The sequence below is a fragment of the Pygoscelis adeliae genome, unplaced genomic scaffold (genome assembly GCF_000699105.1).
Source record: "Pygoscelis adeliae isolate BGI_AS28 unplaced genomic scaffold, ASM69910v1 Scaffold342, whole genome shotgun sequence".
In the NCBI taxonomy this organism is placed as follows: Eukaryota; Metazoa; Chordata; class Aves; order Sphenisciformes; family Spheniscidae; genus Pygoscelis; species Pygoscelis adeliae.
This window is the reverse complement of record NW_008824437.1, coordinates 2,792,368-2,808,702: the sequence shown is the minus strand read 5'-3', so window position 1 is coordinate 2,808,702 and position 16,335 is coordinate 2,792,368. Positions and strand designations below refer to the sequence as shown.

Sequence of the window (16,335 nt, the reverse complement as noted above, 5' to 3'; positions counted from 1 at the left end):
TAAATAGTGTGGATAATGTGGGAGGAGTAAGAAACCCTTACTTTTTGTTTCTTAATGGATGCTAAACTCCCACAAGTTGAAGAGTGTACAGAGGGCATTCAAAAAAGTAAAACCAACATTCTTACTAGTCTTATCTCTAGGGAATGTCTTTCCCATCCGTAGTCTACGTAGAATATTGAATTTATTGTCCAGAAATAAGTCAGCTACCTAAGTCAGTTGCACACTATTTATTGACATGTTTTGATTCGTGAAATGCTTCTCAGAGCTTTCTTGAAGATCAGCAGCTCGCTCATCTCAAATTCAAGTACATGGAGACATGAAGCATTTGTACTGTCTCTGCACAAGCCAGTGTTAACTAAAATCTTTTTGAAGCACATTGCCAATAGTTCAAAATGCCTTTAAAGTAATTAGTTTTAGATGTGTGTGGCCTCCTAAATGGAAGTAGTCTTTAATATCATTAAGATTTTGCCATTTCATGATGTATGTATGTCATATGTACACGTCAGGAGAGTATTGTCTTTCATACTTAGAACTAGGTTACTACTTTTTCTGAAGTGTGCTTATGATTAATACTACCTTTCTCTTATATCATTTCAGGAGTATGATGACGGTTATGGAACTGCTTATGATGAACAAAGCTATGATTCCTATGATAACAGCTATAGCACTCAAGCACAAAGGTAAGTCTTCAGATCTGCTGTAACTACACCAGAAATATTCTACAGTTGGAAAGTTAGTTTTACTTAACTTTTTCAATTTCATCTTAAACAGCAAAAATGTTGAGGCTTATTAGAAATAACCCCCAGTGTTATTTGTCTCTAGTATCGTATAAGTATAGAAGTCAAGTTACTGAGTGGTTGAAAAGAAACAGAAATGAGAACTTAAAACAAAGAGTTTTAGTGATACCAAATCATAAATCAGAAAGTCTTCAAAAGTTCAGGAAACTCAGGAAAATTTAATTCAGATTCATTTTGGGAGGGAGAGGAGAAAAAAAACCCAACTTTATAAAAGGTATTAAATCATCTGAAACAGAGCTGATTGCATTTTCTTACTACTTAAACATGATTATATTCCAGTGTTTCACTTTTTTTTACAGCCAAATAAAAGTACACTCTTTAGTTTGTTTTAATCCTTTGTGGAATTGTCTTTGTGACAAATTTGAATACCTTGCCATTTGTGTTCCTTCCCCCACTTCATTCTCAACAGTATTTTTAACCACTTCTGATTTATTTTCTTAAAATTTTGCTTTCTTAAAAGGAGTCGCTGTTTGAAAACTCCATGAATTATAAGGAATACTAATGTGTCCCAATGATGGGAAAAATGCTATGAAATACAAGCTACTTTTGTTAGGTGGTAGTTTGAACTTATTGGCAAATATCACATGACACATTATTTAGCAGCTTGGCTTATTGTCCTCATTATTAGGTACTGCTAATGTGCACATCTGGAAAGGGACCTTCTGTGCACTTTTTACTGAGTTGTAACTTACTCTCGCTCTTTATCTTAGACCAAGCATTCACAGTTTGATCAGTAGTAGATTTTGTAATGTCATTGAGAATTTTGTGAAACTTTCATGGCAATAAACTTCAAATGGTTGAAACAATGTTGAGAAAATGGTAAAATAAAATCTAATGCTCTAGTTCTGCATTACTGCTTTGGTTATTTGGGGTAACTAGAGCTTCAAACCTTGCCCTCTGGGAAGATGAAGGCAGTAGGAAGGGGAGATATGGGTGGATATTGTGATGTTGATAAACAGATATTGATTAGACTGTTTTACCTTCTGCTAAATATTTAAGACTTTTTTACAATGTAGCCTTATCTGAAATAGTACAGAACTGTTCACAGCAAAGTTGAGAACAAAGCTGTTTACACCTGACATCTGCTTTGCTGTAGTCTTGACACACCCAACTTAAATTTTCTTGTATAAATGAATATTTTCCTGTGCCCAGCAACTTAGTCAATGTGAAAAAGCTTAGTGGAAAGTCCAAGTGGTGGTGTTGTTGAGAACTAACAGATTGAAAATACCTTTGTGTCTGATACTTGGCTCCTACAGAGTCTTGTAAGCTACTGAAAGTTGATATAAATAATATGACTTAAGAAACCAGCAGTGTAGGACCTTCAAAATATGAGGCTCTGGAGGATGTTACATTTAGAGAGCAGCTGCTGGTAATGGATTTTTCACAAAAAGAAAATTACCAAAATAGGCCTCAACTTTTATGTTGGTAATTCTGTTCTCTTTTACTGCTTCTAGTGTTGGTAAATGGGTTTACTGCACACAAACATTTGGACTTCATTACAAAGTCATTTGCCTGAGCCAAAACTAAACATTACTTGGATTTGATTTTTTCCATGTTAAGAACGTTTTCACTAAGATTTTTTCCTTTGAACTAAAATTAGCAAAGAGCAAATCTCCCAAGAAATGAAATTGTTCTTTTAAAGGACTAATACATAAGAGTACATATAATAATCTTAGATATATGTGCACATGTTTAGCCCAGTTTGGAAGGAGGTACTTCATAAAATGATTGCTCTGCTTTGTATTTTACCTGTAGTTTCACAATACATATACCGTTAGATTTTTTTATTTCATTATCTTCTGAATGATTACTTCATTTCACCCCTGCCCCCCCTCCCAATTTTATTAAGTGCTGCATGGTAAAAGAAAACAAGAGATGATTCACTTGTACGTTTCTCACGGGGTATCGACACTCATTTTCTGGCATATTTTCTGGCCTGGCAAAAATACTTTTAGGATTGTATTGGCAGGCAAAAAGTAATAACTATAAACAGCCATCTGAGTTACCTAGAACAGCATTCCTATCTTCAATCTGAATATCAAATAGTAGCCCATATTGCAAAATGTCATTTTGTAACCACTAAGAGATACTTATCATATTTAGGTGCATTACAATGTCCTTACTGTGAAGGAAATTAGTGAAAAGTGTATTGTTTTCATAGCTTAGCCTCATATAATTCTTGATATTTTGCTCTCATACAGCATGGAAAGAAAATACATTTGCACATAGAGGGCATTCACATGTTGAAAATGCATCATTTAGTGACTAGCATGTGTAAATAACTTATTTCCTTTTGTAAGTTGAAAGTAGTAATCTTAAAAAGTAATAGCATTTCTAGTATGTCTTCTGATATTAATTTCTCTAGAAGATTGTGATATTAATGATATTGTGTATTAAAGAGGAAATTTGAGAAATAGCTAGTAAACTGAAAAGATGGGTTTGCTCATTAAATTATTTGCCGTAGTTTTTCAGTATATGAAGCCTCTTCCTGCACCTCAAACCTGGTTAATGTTCACAAGTGTACACTGTGTGTACAATGTACATGTGTGATACAGTGGAGACAGTTGAAACACTTGTTTTGTTTTTAAAGTTTTTGCATATTTTAGTGATTCCTCTGTTAAAGATGGAAATTCTCCAAATTTGATGATTCAGTACAACACAGCATGACTCTCCTTTATTGTTTTGAATTTTAATGTTTCTAGTGTATTTCCCAGAAATGGCCAAATCTGAGATGGACTAGGATGGGTGATATGTTCAGATATGAAGAATAGCGTACTGTATATTTCTGTGTGCATGGAGGTAGTTGAGACTTTGCATGCCTCTGCAAACAATTCTTCCTTTCTACGACTGAACTGCTTGCTGCTACCAGATCATGTGTGTTTAAAAGTTGAACGGCATTTTATTTGACATTGTGTGAGACCGTATCCTTGCTTGTGCTTGGCAATCTGAAGCTTTAGTTAAAACCTGTCACAGCACTGATAGGGAGAGAAACATCAGAGTTTTCTCAAAGTTCTCATCTCTCTTAATGCCCTGTAATCCTATAAAAAATAGGTTTTCTTTAAAACATTTTCTTATCCAGAGTTGTTTGTTCATGCAACAAAGCCCCAAATAGTGCTTCAGGACTTCTTTTAACAGAATTATTTTTATGGTCAAAAAGACTTAAATATCCCTTGGAGCTGTACTGAGCTTGACTAGATATCTTAACTGATTTTTAGAAGAGATGTGACTAAATTACACAGGTAGTTCTTGCAGAGAATTGTTAGATGATATTTTTACCAGTATAAACTGGGATCGTTAATCAACTGGGCTGTTCAGTATTTTATGAAAAACCAAAGTAATCTAAAATTAATTTGACAAAATATTTCTCGGTTTCTGAAACTCAGACTAATAAATACTTAAAGCAGCTGAGACAGTTTTACCTTAATAGAGCATAATGAACACTGTCAAAAGCTATGATCATTTATGGTTGATACTCAATGCCTAGCTAAGGAGAGCAGCAAGACGAGGCTGAATGTTACTCTGTCATGCAGGGCAGATTTCATGTTATGCAGTCAGTAATTCCTTCATGTAATTTCTCTATATACGTATGTAGTACTTTAACGTGTGCAGTTGTATGCCAGAAACCTTTTTGGGACCTTATGGTAGAATGTGAGTTTACAAGTGTGAAACACCGTGCTCATGTGACGGCTGGTGCTGGTATTTTCTTATGTCAGATGCATGTAGATTTGTCAGCTCCCCTCACCAGCACATATGCATGCTTACTTACACAGCCTAGCTGACTCTTAAAGGACTTCCCCAAATCTGTTCAGAACTGTAACCCATTACGTGGATTTATTGCAGAAAGTAGTGGGTGTTTTAATGGCCTGACGTTAATGCTAGATTTGCATTATATTATGCAATAATGCATAATTTTATTATGAAAACTCAAAAGAATATTGTGGAGGAAGCAGGAGCATTTAGTTGGGTCTTCATTTAAATTTGTACAGCAGTTTAAACATTTTTCAGCATGAAGAAAAATTCTATTTACTTTAAATCTCTGAAATATGTTTCAAATTGAGCAAAAGCGCTTTTGTCCCTTAGTGGCTCCATACATGATCTGCACAAGTGTTTGCGAAGACAATAATAGGGCAAAGGGAAATGGATGCTAATAAATCAACTGGCACTGTCAGTTCACTGTTTAATGTTCTCTAGAATACATAAGATTTATCACTGAGGAATTGTAGAATAATGGTAGTGTATGGAAACAAAGTCCACCAGGGAGATGTACTACATCATTCGGATTTAGCGCTGCCATCTGCTTAATAGCATTGAGATGACTACAGAGGTACTTATGATCAACCATTCATAGCAGTGACAGATGCTGCAGAGAGTTAACATGCCAGATAATGAGGTTTGTTACTAAAATTCAGATTATGTGACAAGGTTGCCGAGAAAGGGGGCTGGGTTTGTTACCTCTCCAACAGCATTAAAGGTTTACTGTGCGCTTTTAAGTTTACTATCAAGAGAGGATGGCTAACAGTTACTGTAATACAAAAAAATGTGGAGAACCCCATCTGTCTGCTTCATGGCACTCGGAAGCTTCAAATAACTTCTTTAGGCTTGTCTGCTAGTATTTAAAACTGGATACTTCTTTTCCTGGAAAAAAACAACCACCTGCTTTTATCTAGCTTTACTGTTTTTTACCTACAACAGAGTGATCTCAGTCTCAACTATAAAAGGAATAGTTTGCACAACTATATGCCTGTGTCTGTTTAGGGGCACAAATAAGTCATTCATGTACTAATGTAGTCATTTTGTGTTTAATTAGAATTTATAATTTAAAAGCTGGCTTAGGTCTTCAGTCTTGGTGATCTCACCTTCACTCTGTTGCAGAAGAAATTAATCTAAACACTGACACAAAAGGGGAAATATTAGGACTTAAGGTAATTGCTGGAGTTGTCTAGAGTCTTCTGCAATGTTTTATGGTTTCGGCACTTACTAATGCTCTAGATTTCTCTCAGCAAAAACCATTGTGCCATTGACTTAAACATAGTGTTTCTCAGTTGCTCTTCTTGCATATCTAACAATAATTGCTGCCGTGTCAAAGTATACCAAAAATATGGTACATTCAAATACCTGTAAGTTACCTGTAAACCTTAGAGCCATCCAGTCAAGCTAATCTGAATTGAGAGAATGGGCAAATTCTCTTTAGCATACCTATGTTTATTCAATGCTTCTAGTTCACTCTGTGTTTATTGGTTAATGTGTTGGGAAGTGAGAAGTACATGCTGCAACTTTATTTAAATTATTTATCTAAAAGCATAAAAAGATAACTGCCCATGTGACAATTCCTAAGCATGTTAAAACCCCAGCGTTACGAATGCCATGCGGTGAGACCTTATTCTTTACCATTCGTTTCAATGGTGACTGATTCAAGACATAAAATGTCTTTAAAGTAGGGAAGACTATGCAAAAAGACCCCGTGGTTTAAAAGGTTTGAGGAAATTTGTGTTTCGTAGCTTGTGGTAGTTACTTAAGAACTAAGTAACTGTATATTGGGTTGAAAAGAGGACTGAAAAAAACCACCCTGAAATCCGGCAGTGGCCATTGTTCAACTGATGCCTAAATAATACAGCTAAAGCAGTTTGCTAAAATCCTTCAAATCTCTAAATCCCTGATTTTGTGTCACTCCAGAGGCACCTTAGTTTTGAGAGAAGCTGGTTCCTAGTACATAGTTCCTGGCAAGACCCTCCCCATTTTCCACCAGGAGCTCAAATTTTCAGGTGTACTCTGAAACTGTGCTTAGTAGTCATAGAAAAGATGATGACATTGCTGTTTGTAAGAGGAGGATTTTCATAAAGAGCAGAGTGTATGGATTTGAAATTGGCTTATGGAGGTGTTGCTATCGGTATTTGAAAGTTAATTGCTAACACTTTGTTTGTGATGCTCAGTGTTTTAAATTTACATTAAGTTTGTCAGCAATCATGCATTTCCAGGGTGTATAAATATGCATTATATGCAAAGCAGTGTCTGTTACTGTAGCTTTTCGAGATGTAATTCTCTGGATTTTAACGCTAGTAGCTGTTGGTATTTCATGCTCTGACTTATAAATCAAATCAATCCACAGCAGTTTGATTTCTGGGGATAGTGCAAATGGCTTGTAATTTTTGTAAACAATTTGCAATTGTTGTTGCTTACGAACACCTGGTATGTATGAGCTTGTTGGAGGTTATAATTCTGCGCAAATAAAGCCTCAAAAGCATTAGCATAAACAAGCTAATGTATCTTTTAACTGAAAATCCCTGCCATGTGGTTTCCTACCTAATTTTTACACTGATATTATTGAAGAGATTATTTTCTGCAGTTTTTCAGATCTAGTTCTTCACCTTTAGATCGTTTTCCTTTTTTGTTACCTGTTAAAATGTGTCAAGATAAAATATTCAGAAGTGCTTCAATAGCAGTTTTATTTGTGAGTCTAGCATACATGCTTGAATCTTTTTAATTGGTTTACGGAAATCTGGTCTGAAACCTCAGTAAACAGGAATAAGACTAAGGCAATTCAAGTGTAATGATGGAAAAACCTTATCTTTAAAGGAAAAAATAATCTTAACACAAGTATACCACATGCTGCACTCATAAAATTGGAAAAGTTTTTTAGAAGCCTCATCCTGTTGACATTATATTACTTCACTATTGAAGAAATGTTAGGATTACTTTTAATTTGTAGTAATTAGTAAAATGCTTTTTAGATACAAAAAATAATTTTGGTTTTCTTCATGGCTTTGCTATTAACTATGACTATGTCTCAATGTTTAGAAAACAAGTGAAAATGCATTTAAAAATAAATTTAGAAACCTGTTGGAGAAAGCTTAGAGGTGTTATGTTAGTACAAAAAGTAGTAACATGAAATTTTAAATATTTGAGGAATCCAAAAAAGGAGTTATTTCATAAAATTAGACTATTAATTTTGCGTGATTGGTTTAATTTTACTTAGGTGATTGTACAGCATCTTAAACTGGGTGCTTGAATTACCACAATATAATTATAAGATGAGTATTTGGTAGGATTTGGAATTTTTTCCTTGACTGATTGCACAGGTGAAACAAGAGAAATGGATAGGTTAAATAAGATCTCTTAGGAAGTCCTTAATAGAAAGAAAAAGTCGGTAACGGTGAATATTTTTGAAATATTAAATGCTATATTGTAGTTATTAATGGTAACATGTGGAATTAGTCATAGTTTAAAAATACCTTAATTATGAGGGCTTCAATTTACTTACAGTATGTTTTCCAGGAAAAAAAAGGTACTTTAAGCTTGGATGATGGAGGTGACAAAGTGGAATGAGAGTATCCAGTTGCTACGCCTTAGCAGGATGCTGCAGCAGTGCTGCTAGATATATTGTCTTTGGAGACAAAGCTTGGATAATCAGGCTTCCAAATCTTACAAATTGAAGTTATTATTCATTTAGAAAAAACTTTTCAAATGTCTTCCATAATAAACTTTCTACCGGTTTAATTAAGAGATACCAGGATAAGGAAGAGAGACTACATAGTCTCTCTGTGACTAGAGAAAGGACATCATAAATTCACACTTGCAGTAGACAGTGAAGAACATATAAAGGAAGATTTATTTTCCCCTGTGTGGGGTAGAGAAGGAACTTCACTGGAAACACATTTTCTTGGAAGCCAATGTCTATTAGTTGAATGAGAGAGGCATGAGAAACCAGGCTTCATCAGTTCAGAATGTATTTTTGTCACAGAACACATTTTTGTAGATGAAGATTTGACACTATTTTGCTGGTTGATTAGTCAACATACTATGTCTGCTTACTAGCAGTAGTTGAAAATTGCGGCTTTTTCTCAGACTATCCTGTAGTATTTGGTTTGCTCTCAAGGGAGGAAAAATCTTGCATCTTTCTTTTGGTGAGGAAATATCTATTTAATTGGGCAACTTTAGATAAGGGAGGTGGTTGCAGGAAAACTTTAAATTGGTCTTATTTGTTTCTCCTGCTTGTATTTTATTTCAGAATAAATACTGGGAGCTCTAAATTGTACTTCTAAGCACAATTCTGGCATAATTCAGTTGACATGATGAAAAATACAGCCTAGTAACTATTGGAATTTGAGGTTTATTGTGGTGCAATTGTCAGGAGCAGTGTGCTTGGAACATACGTGTTGATAAAAGTAGTAGAGCCCACATAAGCCCAGCAAACAAGTCTTAGCAGTTAAGTGGATTGAATTATCTTTAACACAAGAGGAAGAGGTCTGCCTTATTGTACTTGGAGAGGCAAGGCTTGAACCCTGCCTGTGTAAGGGGCATTAGAGAAGCCCTGGGAAGATCTCAAACATGGTAATACATTGCTTTTAAGAGCTGTCAGATGCTTATGACTATGCAGCCCTGGAAACAGTTAAATATAATCTCTTTAACCGAATACATTCCTCGATGGTGCTTTTATTATTTTTGACTTATCATATGAAACTGGGATGGAATGATATTTTTTCTCTCATGCTTTTAAACTTCAACGGATGAGTAAGGGTATCAAATTTATAGGAAACTGATGAAGGTTGTACTATTCCTTCAATAAATTAGAAAGACAAGAAGGTATGATGTATATCTTGCTGAGTAGCATTTCTAATGACAGAATGGTGACATACCGTCTGTGCAGTTTTTGTGGATGATGATGTATTAGAGGCAGTGTTGTCTTGTACTTCAATCTGTGACAAGTAACATCATCTTGGATCTCTAACTGTATCTTATGCAGGATTCAACAGGAATAACCAAGAATTACATGGAATAATGCCCACAGCTCTTTTCAGTATTGCAATGGATAGTCTAAAGATTTTGACTGATACCTTTCAGATCTTCATTATTCTCTGCTGCTTCCACTGTGCTGAGTAGCCTTGTCTGTTTGGAGGGAAAGGGAAAAAACAGCATCCTTTTCCATGTTAATGTTCATGTCGGTTCACATCTCTGTTCTCCATTTAGCAGTTGGAACACATTTGGTACACACCAGGATGGTTTAAGACTTTGTTTAGTTTCCTCTGATAGTAGTCTAGTTCACTTCCCCCAAACTGCTTTGCAAACCAGACAGATGTGATGTGGGGATGGCTGGGGCTTGGTTCTAATTCACAGGCCAAACCAAAATGCTGATGTTCACACAGCCTGAATCTTTAGGTTTTTTGCTCATGCTTTCTTGTTTGATGTAGTGAATTTTTGACATTTTATTTAGAATGTCTCATGTTTAGGAATGGATTGTTGCTGTATTCTATTCATAGTTTCAAGGTAAAGCTATAGGTCTGTGCTGCTGCTGTTCCTGAAAGGAAGCCTTATTTGTACTGTGTGCTTCAGTCATGTCCGCTACTTGCCATTTGCCTTTTCCTGTTTTGAGAGATGGGACGAGTGGATGGGGGGGAAGAAAAAAGACTGAGTTCACAGGCAGCAATAACTGGACATTTCAGATGGTAAAACTGTTAGATTTGGGAAATGTATAGAAATTTCTCTGCTAGAAATATGTATAGACATAGTTCTCCGCCTGGTAGGTAGCACCAGAATTCAGATGCTTCTGAGGGCATTTCACTGTTCTACAGAAGTGAAATTTATTACAATTTCTGCCATAAAAAGTAATTTCTAAATAGTGATAGCTAAGGGAATCCTTGAGGGGGCACTCCGGTCATCCTTTAGGATTATAGGAAATAGATTTGCTATTTGTATTATCCATATGAGAGTACAGTAGGATATAATTTAAGGAAGATTGCATCTTTTTTCTGTATTTTATAAAGCTTTCACATACAGGTCTCGGTTGCTTTCTGAGATCATTATCTGTTTTACAGACATAAACTGAGATGCAGGGATGAGAGTATGTACCAAAGAAGCTTCTGCTAAGGAGTGGCAGAACTGGGCATTAAATAAAAATCTGTCTTCAAGATGCAAGAAAAGATGTGGATCTCCTCTTGATATCCTGGTTCTATGCTATCCTGCTGTAAGCTGGGTTACAGAATACGGTGTTCTAATGATCCACAGAAGCATTAAGAACAGATATTCAACTCAATGTTCAAGACAATTGTGGAGATATGAGAAGCTTCACTACAGTGATTGTCGCTTTGACAATAGCATTTGGGGCACTCTTCTTCCTGTTTACTGTTGATGGATGCTTTTGATATAAGAAGTATGGAGATCTGGTAGGAATGATAAAAAGAGGCTTGTCCTTGTGGAAAAGTTCTGTTCAGATGTGATCAAATCAGTCAGGATCTGTCATGTAAGACCTCTTGCTAGAGAGAGCCTCATTTGTTCTTTCTACTTTGGTGTTCTGTGCGACCTCTGTGTAGAAGGACAAAGGTGACACATGTGGAGCTACTCCTAGCAGAAAAGGAACCCTTTGTGTTTCAAAGGAGTTTTTTGTCACTTTCTGAAACTGCCCTGGCTAAAGGTATCAGTCCCTGGTCTAAAGGGATCAGTCCCAAAGTTACTTGTAATACCAGTGTGCCAAAGAAAAAGCAGGAATCTTTTTCCATTTTTCCCTAGTAAGCATTACTAGAAGCTGAACTTGTTGCAAAAGCTGTCTTTCATCACTGAAGAGGAAGACAGTTTCAGCTCGCTCAGTGCTTAAACCCATAACCGGGTTTGTCAGTGCTTAAGTCTGGGCTTTTCCAGTAAACTAGAAGCTTTTAATTAGAGACCTTTTACTCTCCCCTTAGCAGTCAGCCTCCCTGCCATACTACTTTTGTTTCAAACACAGAAATGGCATAATGCTGATTCTAACAGATGCCTATATCAAATCTAAAGAGCCGTGGCAATCGCATTCATTAATCACAATATATTTTGACTACCTTTATGGATTTTTTGGAAATACTACAGAACACTTGCACTGTGTGGTTGCCATGCCTGTTCTAGGATTGTCCCAAAAATAGCCTAGTGACCTATTCTGATATATTCATGAGTGCTAGGTTGAAACTCTACCATTCTGTTGATATCTGTCCCAAGAGAATATTCCAGCATCTCTAGACGGAATAAACTAATAGTTAGTATAAAAGGGAAGAGTCCCTTAAGACTTAACCATCATGTCAAGAGCAGTAACTGCTATTTGTTTTTTTACGAAGATTTGTTCTATTATGGTTCATCAAGATATTTTCGGAAACAAGCAGCTTAGCAGAAAAGCCTGAGAAATTCAGGTCATATTCCGCAAGACCTTTTGAAGGCTTATGTTGAATACCTCTAAATTAAAGTATCTTAAGACACTTCTCACAGCACAGTGGTTCTAGAAAAATGGCAGGAAGCTTCCAAGTCCTCTTGTTTTACTAGATAAAGCTCCTCTAAGGCTTTACTTAATCAGTGATGCAGTGCTAAAATCTGCACTTGCTGAGGTTGCTCTTCTCTATCTTAGGCTGTTTATTGAACAGAGAAAACAGGCACTTCCCCCGGCCTTATTTAAACTACTTAAACCTCACTTCACACTTCCTCTAAGCATTGTAGGATTAATGCCCAGCCCTCAGCAATTAAAAGCAACATACTTAAGTTTATTGTTGTTTGCTAATCCTTCTACACCATTAGGTGATTCCAAGTTTTTATGTTGACATGGAAAATCAAAGCATTTTTTTTCTTTGCCATCTCAGTCTTCTCTCTTGTCAGCCTGAAGACACTGTGCTGGAATGGGAATACAAAAGTTAAATATGAGTTGATATAAGCAAGGGCTCTATATGTACAAAAGATCTGATTCACAGCTGATACTCCAGTGTTGATTGCACTCGTACTGTTTACTTGATGGCTAGGAAAATGCTTGAAAACTTGCCTGACTGTACCATGTAATGCAATTATCCATCTACAAAGCAGACATCACAGAATTTTCAGGTACTGCCCCCATCTGCTGCTAGGGAGAAACTACTTGCAGACAACTGTGAAGTAAGGAAAAATTAAGAAAAGAAAATTGAAGAAAATGGCCTCAAGAGGACATTTCACATCTTCAAACATACGAACTCAAAGCAGACTCGAGGTTTAGTCATTCTGGGTTAAAAAGGAAGGGAGCCATGGTATGTTTTTTACCTTGTTCTGAAAGGAGGGACGCACATGATTTAAAAAAGAAAATGAACCTGTTTTGGTTTTGTTCTCCTTTCTATGAGAGGAAATGAAAGGAATAGGAAGAAAAGGGTTTCCCTTCCAGAATAAATCCATTAAAGGGAAATACAGAGTTTGAATAGTGTTCAGTCAGAATGCTAAGATGCCGGAGAACATATATAAAAAAGTATGTATGTCAAGGATGCTTTTAAAACAAAAATTGACATAATACCTTCTGCCCAGAGGAAGAATTATTTAATATAGCTGTTTAATTCCTTACGATAGAATTGACCTCCACTATCTTAGTTAATGAGTTCAAATGTACAATTTACAAAGAAGTTTGATATTGCAGGTTCCTTTGACTAGGTTTCCTTTTAGCAGGTGATTGCTTTGAAGAAAATACAGTTCTGTAAGCTGTAACTTCATATACAGTACTAGATTTTTCTAAAATTCCTTCCAAAAACCCTCAGATCTTGGTTTTGGCTGTGAACTCCATGGGCTATTCAGACTGTTACAGGTAAAACAAAAAAAAAATCTTTTTAATGTTTTCTTTTTTACCGAGGACTTAACAGCCATCTGGATGTACCCTTTTGTTTGGGTCATAGTCTTTAAATTGTCTTAATCTTAAGTTTTGCATTTGTTTAACATGCAGTTGCATGGAGAGAGCATTAGTGTTGTTCATAGAGCACAAATGAAAGTGCTCAGAGTAGAGTGTATTGAATTGCACTAGGCAACACTACTTCACATTATAACTTGTACTTTTTGGAAAGATTATTAATTTTGATGGGTCATGATATACTTTCAGTATAAGTAAAAGATTTTTCCTTTCTGATGTTTATTTGTTTTGCAGTTTATATGCTGTGAAATGAGTCATTTTTTGTTTAATAGATATTTTAGGTCTATGAAATGAAACCCTGCAAAAGTCATTCTGACAGGATTGACAGATACGGGGATAGAGCTCAGCTGCTATAGGCTTCTAAACTTGACGACAGCCTTAAAATAAATAATCAAGTACTGTGTGGAAGGATAGTGGAATGTCAGTTTTAAGTTGGTTGTCAGAATAAAGACTTTTATCACTGGCTGCTGCAGGGCAAAATTATGTTATTTCTTATGCTCAAACTTTGCCCTTGTTATTCTGGGATCCTCATCACGCTGACTGACACATAGATAACATTTAGGTTGTATACAGATACTTTTTTGTGGGTCTTCATAGTGCATTCTGGTTAAGTTTTTGTTTAGGAAGCCTTATACTAGCAATAGCAGATCCTCATCCACACTTCTTAGATATGTATTTGCACATACAAGAACTGTATTATTTCTGGCCTGGATTATTTTGTGCTAATTAAAAATTTTTAGGTAAAAAAAAAAGCCAAAATACCCTAAAACACAAACAACCCAAACACAGCAAAGACCTTCGTCTTGTGTTGGTTTAGAAGTGATTGTGATGTGTTACTTGTTTTATATAAATGCTTTACCTGCTAATTCATGTTAAGGCTATAAATTGCCTTTTTTCTGTTTTTTTATTTTGTTAGCAATCAATCTAATGTTAGAAACATTTTGTCAATATTAGTAATTACTTGCTAGTGATCATATATTACAGTGATTTCCTTCTCACTCAGAAGGTAATGACTTGGTAGCATCAGTTTGTAGAGTATTTTCCAAGCATCGTCAGCCCTGGGTCTGGTTGTGGTTAGAAAGAAAAGGAAAGAAACCATTAAGAGTCTTGCTTTTGATGTTCTACAAACATGTCTAATAGACTTTTGTTCCGTCAATTATATAAAAGACTATACATAGCTATACTTATATGAAATATGAAAGCATAATGAAATAGTAGTATATAATAAGGCTTGTCCTTCAGTTTCTATTCAGTGGTCTTGATACAAATAGAAATGCCACTATGAAATGGAAGACTGGTTTAGGCCATGGGTATGGTATTCATACATACTTTTGAATCTTAATGCCTGCAGATTTCTGCTTTTAACTTTGAAGTTCCTGTTTCTTCTCTGCCTATTAAAATGATAGCATTTGCATATGTGTACATTTATCTTGTTTTGAAGACACTGGAACCTGTACACGTATAGAAACTATATAACCCTCTGATCAGCAAGTTGCTTGTCCTTTATTGCATTTTTATCAGTGAATTTAAAGATGCAAAGACAAAATACTGGGCAACAGGAGGTAATGAAAAGAAGTTCATAAGACAAAGGGATTGGGTTCAGTACCTATACCTTCTCCTCTTCTTTCATTGGGACTCATAAGATCTTCAACCTTCCCATCTAAGTATAATTATAAATACAAAATTCCCACATCCACATTTAACACTGTGGACCAGGGGCTCAGTGATGAAAAAAATCCTGAATGGAAGTAAATGGGGTTTATTTTCTCTTCTTATTAATGAACAAACAGGACCTAAGCTGTCATTGTGTCATGTGAATGCTTACCTTTCTTACCTTAGGGCATATCTACATCTTTCAAGCTTTCTTCTTTTCAAAGGTAGGATGTGTAATGATAAGCATTGCTTCTTAAAATGTAACTGCTCTGTTTCTTATTCTTTCTTCTTCCTACTTCCCTCCTCCCGTACAGTGGAGCAGATTACTATGACTATGGCCACGGACTAAGTGAAGAAACATATGACTCTTACGGTGAGTAGCTTTATGAGCTCAATGACTGCAGTAGTAGACTCTTGAAAAAACAATCAGAGAAGAATTTCCATAAGGCAAGCTTCAGTTCTGCAGTGAATAACAGCTGTTCAGGGATTCCGGCAGTGTCACAGAGCTCCTCATGTGGTTATTGAGGAAAATACTGAAGGAGGTTTCTGTGGTCTGTTAGCTAACATAGTCATGTGAAACTAAAATCAGAGAAATAAAGAAATAAAATCATGCTGCAGATACCCTTTTCATGTCACATTGAGAGATTTAAGGAAAAAAATGGGGGTGTAGGACCTTTTTTCAGGAGCTGTTTGCAGCTGAAAGCAAATGCTTCTAGTGTGGCACAACTGGCATTGAAACTTCTTGTACAAGGTAAGAATATGCTGAAGTTCTCAGCTGAATCAGGGCCTAATTGAGTGCATCTTAGACTCGTATGGTCTTTTTGTATTAGTTCATTTTCATGCATCAGTCTTGTGAAATCAAGCAGGGAGTCATTATGTAAAGGTTATGAAAGTACTTTAGGTAGCTAATAGACATGAGGGCAGTGGGTTACTCATATGGAGACAAAACAATGCGTAATGAAGCAAAAAACATATGCTAGTGGAAAGATCACATTTTTTTTAAGCTAGAAGTGTGGTAGTGACAGGTTTAAAGAAATCTGTTAAGGATTAGAAGCATAAAGCATGTTAAAAGGCACCTTTGCTTAAAGGATAAATTAAATCTCTGGCTAGAGATCAGAGAAATACAACCTAGATCACTCAAATCTCAGACGTTTGAGGATTGTTAGTAACTAGTGTAAAAGAGTTGTGATTCTGGGTAATGGATGCTTCAGTTATTTAGTGTTCTACTTAAAATCTTCCATG

The 16,335-nt window shown here is 35.8% G+C and overlaps 1 protein-coding gene across 1 annotated transcript in view; it reads left to right on the top strand.

The window, feature by feature from the left end:
• Positions 1-16,335, top strand: part of KHDRBS3 (KH domain containing, RNA binding, signal transduction associated 3) — a 71,022-nt gene that overhangs the window by 51,768 nt on the left and 2,919 nt on the right. Inside the window, exons 6-7 of the mRNA XM_009320932.1 lie at positions 598-680; positions 15,408-15,466. Of these exons, the coding sequence (XP_009319207.1) occupies positions 598-680; positions 15,408-15,466 (142 nt within the window). The remainder of the gene's footprint in view (positions 1-597; positions 681-15,407; positions 15,467-16,335) is intronic.